We start from the raw sequence: 11,406 nt of genomic DNA, 5'->3' as shown, positions 1-11,406 counted from the left end.
AATCTGTTTGATCTTTCCCAATTTCTGTAATGAACTTTATGTTCTTCAGTGCTTATATTGGTAATAGCACTTGGCTTATCTTCTCTAAGTGATAAATCCAAATCCATTACCCCAAGGTAAAATTGGATTTGTTCACTCCATTCAGAGAAGTTAAGTCCATTGAAAGTTGGAACAGATGAGAATTGCGAATGCAAAGCAATAGGTACTGCAATCAATGAAATCAAACAAAAAACGTTAAGGCTTTGAGTTACATGCAAAATTAATTCAGAATACTTCATAAGTGTATATTAATGTCTACCTTTGGGTAATCCATCAATATACCATACTAGACATGATGATACTAAAAGAAAATTCATATAATTTGGCAATAATGCATGCATAAATTAGAAACATTTACTATCTTTGGATATATAAATATAACTAATGATGCATTTACACTATCAACATTCATGCTCATTGATTATAAGAACAAATAATCAACCTTTGGATGATTCATGACTGTCTTATGATGATGAACTTCAATTTACTCATAAACAAATAATTATTATATCATTCATAGTATCAATTTTATGAGTAAATGAAATGAAATATGATCATACAATTTGAAATTAAATAAACATAAAGATTTGACCACTTTGGTGATTAACAAATCTATCATACAATAATTCCAAACATCTAACAAATCATAATATTATACATATATATGATTTCCCAAAATTGCATATAAATTACAATGTTAATTACAAAGTTACTTACGTATTTATGAAACAATTGCAATAAAACTTTAAGTGAAATTGTAACTTATATACATATACCTTATTGTTTCTGATGTTTACATATATATAAAATATATTATATATTTGTTGACGTTATATATATTATACGTATGTTAACCTTTTGTATTATATATCAGAAGGCTTTAACATGTTATATGCCTTGTTCATTAATAAATAAAACAGAGTACCAAATGCAGTAGAAACAACACTGAAATTAAACCTTTTTTTTTTTCTTCTTCTAAAAGTACTATTCATGTTATATATATAACAGCTCTCAAGATAGAAAACTAGTGTTTCTATTAGTCTAAACATTATCTTTAAAGTGCTTTGAAACAATATCACATACATATGTTTCAATAACAAAACATAATATAATTAGTGACAGAACGTTAGTTCTTTTGTTCTGTAAAGTTAGACAGTGTTGTTTTATTTTGCACACTCTATTTATTATTATAATGCAGCGGAAATAATAATATATAAATCCTCTAAATATTCAAGAACATATTATAAAACATCATTCAGGATCGAATCAAAACTAATGGAAAACTATAAGTTCTTAAACACAGTGCTCTGATACCACATGTAAACTTTATTTGAAGTCATGTATAAATGGATCTTAAGAAATCATAGTTTTCACATCCATAAGAATAGTTACATATTACTAACCTTTCTCTATGGCGATACGATCCTCCATTTATTTGTTGTTTGGTGTTCTTGGTTTATAGAGTAACTTTTCTATCTTCTTCCCGTTCTTACTATGCTCTTCCTTAAGTGATGGCTGATAAAACAATCTTTATGGGCAGAGATAGGGACAATGTTTATGGTCCTTTTTCTTGTTAGTATAGTGCTTCCATCAAACACTATATATAGGCTCTTTTCCAAAAGTCTTAACATTTCATTGATGACTCTTCATCCAAGAGTTATGTCATTCAAACAATGAAATAATATATCCATTCATGTCACAAGAGGCATATTTCTTACAAACCGACCTCTATAAAATTAAAAAATATTTATCAAAATGTTAACCTATTTATTCTATAGGAAAGCGGGTTGACAGACACGACAGTGTCAACACGCTAGTATCTATAAAGATGAAACACAGTAGAAAATTTAAAAGTACATATATCTATCTTACATGTCAAAGAAGGGCTAAAAAATTATGATACAAATTCAAACTGTGCACTTAATTTTTCCTTTGATGAGGTGATGAAGTTACTGAAGAAGATGAAGACGTTTATACATCACTGGAGCTTCTTCCAATAAAGAACAGGTTCGAGAGGTAATTCTCAACATCTTCAGGGGTAAATGCGACATATTCTGCCATCTCCTTCACCGATTCTACATTTACAAGTTGCATATTATACAACTCACGATATCTTGGCACTATATTTTTCGCGATAGAACCCTTTATCTCGTCTCGCATTTCACGATCTGCTACGACAAACGCGTTCTGTTTCCGATAAGCTTTCTCGAACTTGAAATTGAAGTCCTCAAACACCATTCTAACCTCCGCCGGTGAAATCTCCGGTGATTGATTTTCCGGCAACGATGAAATCACTTCACCCCATGCATATCTCTCATAATTCGTATTGAACCGTTTTACCTTCTCTTCGTGCTTCATCAACCAATCCTCGCCAAGTATGAATTGAAGATTTGAACGTTTGATTTTGGTGACAATGTAACGAAGATTGTTTGCGAGAAACAAATAAGAGAGTGAAACGTCTTTACAATGCTTTGCTTTCACGTCGAGCTTGCAGAGAAGAACGAGAATCAGCCACGCAAAATGTTCCCCCAGTGCTGGCGGTGCTGACGTGTCAACCGATTCTGGACTGTATAAATAAGAATCCGGCAACGGTGAACGCTTCTTCTGTAAAAATTCCACGCGTGAGAACATATCGGAGAGAACGTTGTTGTAATCAGCGAGGATTGAAAGATTATTCATCGCATGAATTGTGAGCGAGTGCACGCCGCCGCTATTTACTGGCGATTTTGAAGAGTCCTTCTGGATCGTGGACTCGAACCCCGATAGCATCGTTTGTACACAATCGATTATTCGTTGAAGCGAAGCATTGACCTGAGATCGAACAACGGAGGAAGAATCGGAAGAAAAAATCGTTTCAATCTCCGGCAACAATTTATAGATCATAGAATACATGTCGAGCACACGGAAAATCTTCTCCGGCGACGATTTCTTCGCTTTTGCAACAATTTCAGGGAAGCGAAACAATAAAACCGCTCCGTCTCTTGAAATCTCAGCGAAGCAAGATTCTTTGATGGATTCAAATGCACCGAACACATGATCACACAAGATCCTCTCCCCGTTGAAAAGCGTCCTAACTGAAATCATAACCGCCTGTAACCAACTCTGTATCTTCATCTCAATAACCTCCCAATCCATCTTATTAACACGCGTGGAGCTCACTTTCTCTACTCCAAGTTTAAAAACACCTTCATCGATTATCGATTTTCTTATCACGTTGTAAACACTCACACATTCTTTTTTGTAACCGCAGGATACCATACAGTCAGCAATTACTTTCAAATCCGCCATGGCGATCGAAGAAACACGCTCTACTTCACAGATTGATTCACCGGCGGCGCGAATTTCATCCTCCACGGTGGTGCAATCATCGTCGAAATCGGAGATGCTAGAACAAACAGAGGTACGTGAAGATTTAACAGAAATTGATTCTGGATCAAGGTGAGCCCGATTTATTGATAAAATCTGATAGAACTCTTTTCTAAGTCTCTTCATTGCAATCTCCATTAGATTGTGTGAGAGGATGAGTTTTTCTGATGAAGGATTTTGAATCAGTAAGGAGTGCATTAACTTGTGAAGCTTTTTAACGCAGTTGATGTATTGCATGGCTTCTGTTTTGTCCTCGTAGAAGAGAGAAGTTACTTTTGCATATGCTGACGTGTCTGGATTCCATTTTTGTATAAGTGCTTCTGCAGCTTCTATGGAAAAGCTGTTTTCGTCGTTGTTGATATTATTAACGTTCTCGTTGATGCTATCGGAAAAGCTTAACCGATGAGGTGTTGAGCTCGATGATGAATTAGAATTATGGGCTATGGAAAACGACGGCGTTTTGGGGTTAAAGCAAATGCCTCTCATGTTTGCAACTGAAAATTACGGTCTGATAACAACCTAGGTTGCTTTTATAGATGGAAAGTTCTTTTTCGTTGTTTGCTTATGGAGAAAACAAAAAAGTGATTTTGAAGAGAAGTTGCGACTTGTGTAGGCTAGCTGGAAATGGACATACACATGGACATGATGGGGGTATATATAGAGGAATCCACTAGCAAATCATTATTTTTATATCAGGCAAACAATAATAAAAACATAATATTAATAAAAAATAAAAACATGTTATCTCAATTAAAAAATTAAAAGTAATTATTTTATTCTATTTTTGTTTTAGTTATTGTTATAGGATATGATTTGAGATATGATTCAGAACAACGAATATTAATTTGAGTTTTTTTAGTACTATTAAAAGTATTTTTGACTTTATCGATAAAAAATTAATTATTTTTTATGTATAATCGCTCCTCCCAACAAATGCCACTCTAAAAAATCAAATTTTTGATATTTTTTAGGAGACCTTACATTACTATGCATTACATAGAGTTCCCTTACATTACTAGGGCCTTAAATCTTGTGGAGGAGAATTAAGGAGTGATGGAATTGATTTTTAAGAATTGACGGGTTTTTAATTTTAAGAAAAAGCCACATACGTTGAATATTTACTATTCGACTTCCCTTAGATATGATGACTTGGTTTTGGCTACGCGTTGGGTAATACGGTTCACATTAATTCATTCGGAAGAGGCTTCGATATTGAATGAGTCTTAAGAAATAAAATACTATCCACTGAACTAAAACGGGACAATATCACAACAATTCTTGAATTTTATTCACTCCAACTAAAATAGAGTTGCAAAGGACTCAAGCAAGGTAAACCAAAAACACATAGAGAGGTTTAATTTAAGAAGGATTTACCCCAAACAAATGATGAAAAGAAAAACAATAAGATTATCATATGTGAAGGATAAACAAGTTATTAAGCGATGACATAGATCACATATCTCGAATAATGTCTCATTATATATACCAAACCAAGCAAAATGTTACCTTTTGTTTTTAATTATTTATTTTATTTATGTGACAATATAAAATTAGATTGGAATAGAGAATTAGACATCAATCGGAACATATGATTTATGTCCATTAAGTGAATGACAAAATTAAAAGGGTGATGAGATTTACTTATAAAATGATCCTTACCATTTTACTTCATTTTTGAAAATAAATTGAATTGTAAATATTTTACTCATTTCATTCAGTTAAAATGTAAGGATTCCAAAATGTATATTATTTTTGAAAATTAAAGTCAAGAACGAAAAGATATGGCATGATGTCATTCTAGCTGCTACGAGAAGCAATTTTATTCTCCTCTTCCCAATTAATAACAGTTTTCCAAGCCTGATTGTTGAATATTTTGAGTTAACATGCAGATAAATGATATTTTATAATTTTTTAGGACGGTCTTCCTTGGCCTACGACCCAAGATAAGGCTTTCTTGTGTTTTGTTAAGAAGGGTCTCCGGTCCTCTTAAAACACGACTTTCTTTTTTATTTTGAGCTACAAATTAAGATTTTATCAAAATGAGTTTTATCTCTATTGACAAAACACATTTTGTATACAATAAGATTCAAACTTATGATATCATCCTTCAAAAAAACATAATTGTTTTAACACCTGGACTTGGTAAATAAGATCATTTTCATTTTCATTGATGAATATCAATTCCATTTTATATTTTATTATACATCTCCATTAAGAATAATATTTAGTTTTCCTCAATAATAACAAATATTATTCTTATTCTTATTAAGATATTGTAATTTACTCAAACTTTTATATTTTATAATAATAAATAGTTTATCTCTCATCCTTTCTACTTTTGGAATATACAGTATCTTATAAAAATAAGCATAAAAATATTTTTATACCGGAGTATTCTTAAGAAATAAGAATATCATACGGGTAAATGAGTGAAGAGTATTTTTATTTCAATAAAAAATACTACAAGAATAAATGGATGGAGATGCTCTAAACATAAATCCACAAGACGTAATCTTAATAATCTGTAATCTTGGCGTTGCAATATATCTTGATGCATCATTCAGTCATTGCTTAGCCAATCACGTAGTGTATTTTTGTGAGCTCATGAATGATTTTGAACGCTGGGTTACGTTGAATATAATGATGTGTATTTGTGAAAAGGATATATAAAGTAGTTACTTGTGATAGCGGGAAGCAAATAGAGTATACACATCAATCAGCAAAAACGGCTCTATTTGGAAATCTTGACGGCAAACAGGTTAGTCTTTTCTTGGTTTACAAACGTGACCAAATTAAAGCCTCTCGAAACATCTTCCTCTTTTCTGTGAATAAATTGTGTGTATCCAGTATAAGAAAACGTTGCTACAATGTTTTAAAATAACATTTATTTAAATCTTTATTAATGAGTAATGTATTTTGGAAGTCTATGCTTAAATTGAAGAAAAATAATTAATTGAAAGAAGTTATGGATTCGAGTCTCACTTAGAACAAATTAAAAATAAAGTATAAAATAATTGAATGGTTGGAAAGAAGGGATGAAGTGAAAGACATTAAAATTTTAAGTCACAACAAATAGTTACACTTTAACATTTATTTTAATGTATAAAAATATCTACCTAAGTGTTCTGAAATATAAGAGCTGCTAATTTATAGCTCACGTAACTCCAAAACTCAACACGTTTTTCTCCTTCAAAACATTGGCAATTTCAGGGAAGGCCCTGTGAGCAGATGGTGCCAGAGGTGCAACGGCTCAGAGTTCAAGATAAAAGGTGATCCATTTTAAAAATGTTTTTATTTAAATATTTTTATTTTTCCATTAATATACTTATTTTTATAAATCATATAGTAATTGTAATACATTCTATAATTTTACTCTAGGTTCATTTGATAATCATCATAACAAAGATACTATAATTTAGAAGTCATTAAAATTTATAAATTAATATTTTGATCTTAAGTTTTATATAGTCTCCAAAAAGTCAATTATGTAATAAAATTGTGACACATAAAGTGTGAAAATAATAACTACACCATTTTCTCGAACCCTATAATAAATTATTTATAAATTTTTAAATAAATTTAGAACCTATATTTTTCATGCACAAACCCTCAAATATGCCAAACCGGCCTTAGGCAATTTCCATTAATAATGAAAAGGGTAGGGGAAAACCTTATAATAAAGAGTCCTAACCATGATTTACAAATCAACAAAGGAACAGTGCCACAACACTAGCTCCTTCAAAAGAAGTGTTCACTTCGAACTAATACATGGAAGTGAGAGAAAAAATTGTTCTGGATTTTTTTTTAATTGATGAGAGGCCATCATCATTGAATACATTGAAGGATAATTATTCAAAGTTTTTGAATTATTCTTTAACTCTTGAAAATTATGAAATTAGATCAAGAAAGTTGAGGAAAACATTTTGAATGAGTCTTAAAAAAAAATGACGATGGTTAATCTTCCATCATCTTTTTATGAAAAAGTTTTCATCTCCTTCAATATATAAAGAGAACATGTAAGGAATAGATGATAAGAAAGTGATAGTGACGAGAGTAATATAAAGAGTAAGTAAGAGAGTCTATATCCATCATATTGTGAGTATAAATTATTTCCTCTGAGAAACTAGAGAGACATTGTTCTTCATATTAGTTGGATGAGATTGAGTGTTATCCTCATTGAGTGAAAGACAAATATTATAATAGACATTTCTAGATCAAATATCGTGCTTGTTTAATTCTTAATTTGAAGAGGTTTTTCCATGTTAAAATTCTCAATGTTATTTTTCTACTTTTGTTCTTTTTCATTTGTTTGCTTGTCGTTTCTACGAGTGCTCATTTTGCATTACATACAGGAGGAAACTTGATTATGAATTTTTAAATAATGGTACTAGACCTCCCAGCTTCATCCAGACAACTTAGCCTATGTGATCAAAGATAAAAGAAAACCTACTAATCTAAGATATTAGAGTGGATGAGAGCGAATTCCTAGTGAGACAATAGAGAGAAATTCTAGTGAGATACTAGAGATATTGTATTTTATCATCATTAAAAATTATCATACTATTACAAGTAGATGAAATATTAATCACTCTAACAATGTTCAAGTGTCTAGTAGTCGACATGTCTTATCGAGATCTTTGTATCAAAAGTCTTATTGGTAAGGTTGTTAGACATAGTATTTTATTAATGTAAAGTCAAGCAAACACTCATGAGTAGTAGCTATCCAACTATACTTGAAAATGAGCTAGATAAATTTGAAAGACTAGTTCAATATGTTGGCCAAGACAATTTTAGTTGATAAGATTACAAACAATTGTAAAAAAGTCATATTAATGATAACCCTAAATTAAGTCAGAAAATGAGAGATGATAGAAATACCTCTTTAATTGATGAGAGACCATGTCCATTAAATATTGATATATGATCCATTAAATAGATTCAAGGTCTTGGAATCATTCATTTAGTCTAGAGAGGCATTGTATTTCATATTGGTTTGGTGAGATTGAGTGTTATTCTCTTAGAGCAAGAGAGACAAATATTGTAATACTACTTTATATTGGATATTGTTGGACCACACTATGACCGATGAGCCTCCAACCACCAGAGAGTTCCATTATTACGAAGGTATGAGAAGAGTGAAGAACCACAAGTGAGACACTACGTCTTGAACCAAAACCTTAAGATATTAATTTCACGGGTCTTTCCTTCTTATAAACTCTTTTACTCCTCCCCGCATATCCAATGTGTGACTTCACACTTGAATAAACTCAATAATCTCAGCTCCCCCTTAAGTCCACCATGTCCCAACCGAATCATCAACCCTGATATCACTTGTTGGACCAGACTGCAACCGGGGAACCTTCAACCACCGGGGGTTCCATTGTTACCGTGGTATAGGAAGAGTGGAAAGTCACAAGTGAGCCACCAGGTCTTGAACCAAAACTTTAAGGCATTAGTTTCATAGGCTTTTCCTTCATATAAACTTTTTTACTCTTCCCTACATATTCACTATGGGACTTCACACTTGAATAAACCCAACATATATATTTATGAATTAGGTATCATAGTTACTTAATTATCAATTTGAGGAGGATTTTTGACATTAAAATTGTGGATGTTATTCTCCTACTTTTGTTCTATTTTATTTGTATGCTTCATAAAAGTAGTCCCAAGATAAAATGATCGGGAAATGATTTTCACATTCAGTTCAAACTTGACTCTCATATATAGCAGCTGCAATTCTTTAAAGAAACAAACTCTTTGGAGTCTAAACTTGAAGATCCATCAAATACAAATGGTTGTCACCATCGCATATCTATACATTGAGCTCATCTTCAAATCCCTTGACGAATTCCATTATGGAGAGACCCGTATTTTGGAAAATTTATGTGCTTAGTCCAGTTTTACTTCCCTATTATCGTTTCTGTGCAACTTTTGGAAAAATTGCCAAAAATATATAAATTTTACAAGAATTGTACTTGTCATGCATGATTTCTTAGTTTATTGTTTTTTATTATACAAGACTTGAGGAGTGCCTCGTATGCATAAGTTATTATTTTATTTTTCGAACTTGATAGACTCGTGTTTCCTATGCACAAATCTTTATTTTTTTTGAATTTAATGGGCTTATGCCTCCAAGTTCTTCACACTTCTATCTCATCCAGAACTCATGAATAACATCTATGAGTTCATACTTCAAATCTCATATATTTGGTGTATGAGTTCACATTACCTAGGGTTAGGGTTCAAAATTTATGAGTAACTTGATGAAGAAGGTTAAAAGGCTAAAAAAATCACTAATTTAGCAAAACAATATTTATAAGAAATTGTAATAATATACTAAAATCCATAATTATTATCAATGATGTCTATAATGTGATAATTTACCACACATAAGTGATTTTCTCGTGTGTGATGGAACTCCTAATTGTTGCACTACAAGAAATTTGTCATATAATAACAGCAAAAACCGTAGGTAAAAGACAAAAAACCGTTGGTATAGCTCCAAAAACCTATACCTACGGACACTTTCTTCCATCGTCAATAAGTCGTTGTACCTACACTTTTATTTCCGTAGGTATAAGTCTCAGGCTATACCTATGACTTTTCTTCCATTGGTATAGGTTTAACAAGAGACATATGTAAACATATTATTTTTACTAAATGCTAATACTTACCTAGGGTCGGTTCAAAATTTATGAGTAACTTGATGAAGAAGGTTAAAAGGCTAAAAAAATCACTAATTTAGCAAAACAACATTTATAAGAAATTGTAATAATATACTAAAATCCATAATTATTGTCAATGATGTCAATAATGTGATGATTTACCACACATAAGTGATTTTCTCGTGTGTGATGGAACTCCTAATTGTTGCACTACAAGAAATTTGTCATATAGTGACAGCAAAAACCGTAGGTAAAAGACAAAAAGTCGTTAGTATAGCCCCAAAAATCTATAACTGCGGACACTTTCTTCCATCGTCAATAAGTTGTTGTACCTACACTTTTATTTCCATAGGTATAAGTCTTAGGCTATACCTACTACTTTTCTTCCATTGGTATAGGTTTAACAAGAGACATATTTAAACATATTATTTTTACTAAATGCTAATACTTGTAAAATAATAATTTTTCATTGCAAATAACTAATGTGATATTACATAGTTAGATGAATTATAATTATACATGCACTATAAATCTAAATACAACTTCAAATTTAAAAAAAAAACTAAAAGCATATTACACTTCAAAAACAAAAAATACATGACAAATATTCTAAATATTATAACCTCCGGATAATCCTCTTCCATCAAAGATGTATGAGGCACTCTTGCAACATTTTCCTGCAATAACAAAATAAAGATGAGAGGAATATCCATATTGGTGAAATTGCCTTCAAACTAGACAATATATAGATATTTATTATGTGTGTAACTAATATTAAAAAAAACAGGTAAGATCATAGGAATAGATAACAACAAATATGACGAACTTACGTGCACTTCAAGGATGAGATTATGGCCCCTAAAAGCAAGGCAATGATACCAAGAGGATAAGGAATATATAATAACAATAGCTGCACAAGTAAACACCAAGTACCATTTCGTAGTGGTCAAGGGTTGGGCAGTAGCACAAGCATCACCACATACAACTTGGTAGAATGTCCTTGTTGTTGTTCCTCAACAAATCTCACTGCAATCCATTTTCTTAAACTGAAATTGAAACCATGGAAAAGAAGAAAAAAAGAACTTAAACTTAAAAACGATAAACTAAAACATAAACATGTTGCATAAGTTCAGACACAAAAAGGCCAAGATGTTTATATTTGATTTATATCTATGTATTGTATAGTGAATACATATAGTTCAAACATTTTAGTTTCCAACTTAGTGTCATTATTTTGAAAATATCATTTGATTTGGTTTATAAGCTAGGAGAAAGGTAAATGTTGGCATTGCTAGTGTATCCCGATTGGTGGAATCCCTTCAAAGTATAGAAC

At 31.5% G+C, this 11,406-nt stretch overlaps 1 protein-coding gene across 1 annotated transcript; it reads right to left on the bottom strand.

Moving 5' to 3' along the window:
• Positions 1,904-4,007, bottom strand: LOC109343143 (exocyst complex component EXO70A1-like). The gene has a single exon (XM_019581303.1). It carries the CDS (start codon positions 3,889-3,891, stop codon positions 2,011-2,013), a length of 1,881 nt encoding a protein of 626 aa, XP_019436848.1. The 5' UTR covers positions 3,892-4,007; the 3' UTR covers positions 1,904-2,010.

This window comes from Lupinus angustifolius, chromosome LG03 (genome assembly GCF_001865875.1).
Source record: "Lupinus angustifolius cultivar Tanjil chromosome LG03, LupAngTanjil_v1.0, whole genome shotgun sequence".
NCBI lineage: Eukaryota > Viridiplantae > Streptophyta > Magnoliopsida > Fabales > Fabaceae > Lupinus > Lupinus angustifolius.
The sequence above is the reverse complement of the archived record's forward strand: the minus strand, read 5'-3'. Positions and strand labels throughout refer to the sequence as shown.

Coding starts and splice junctions, on each gene's coding strand:
- LOC109343143 (XM_019581303.1), bottom strand. CDS start 3,891: ATGAGAGGCATTTGCTTTAACCCCAAAACGCCGTCGTTTTCCATAGCC.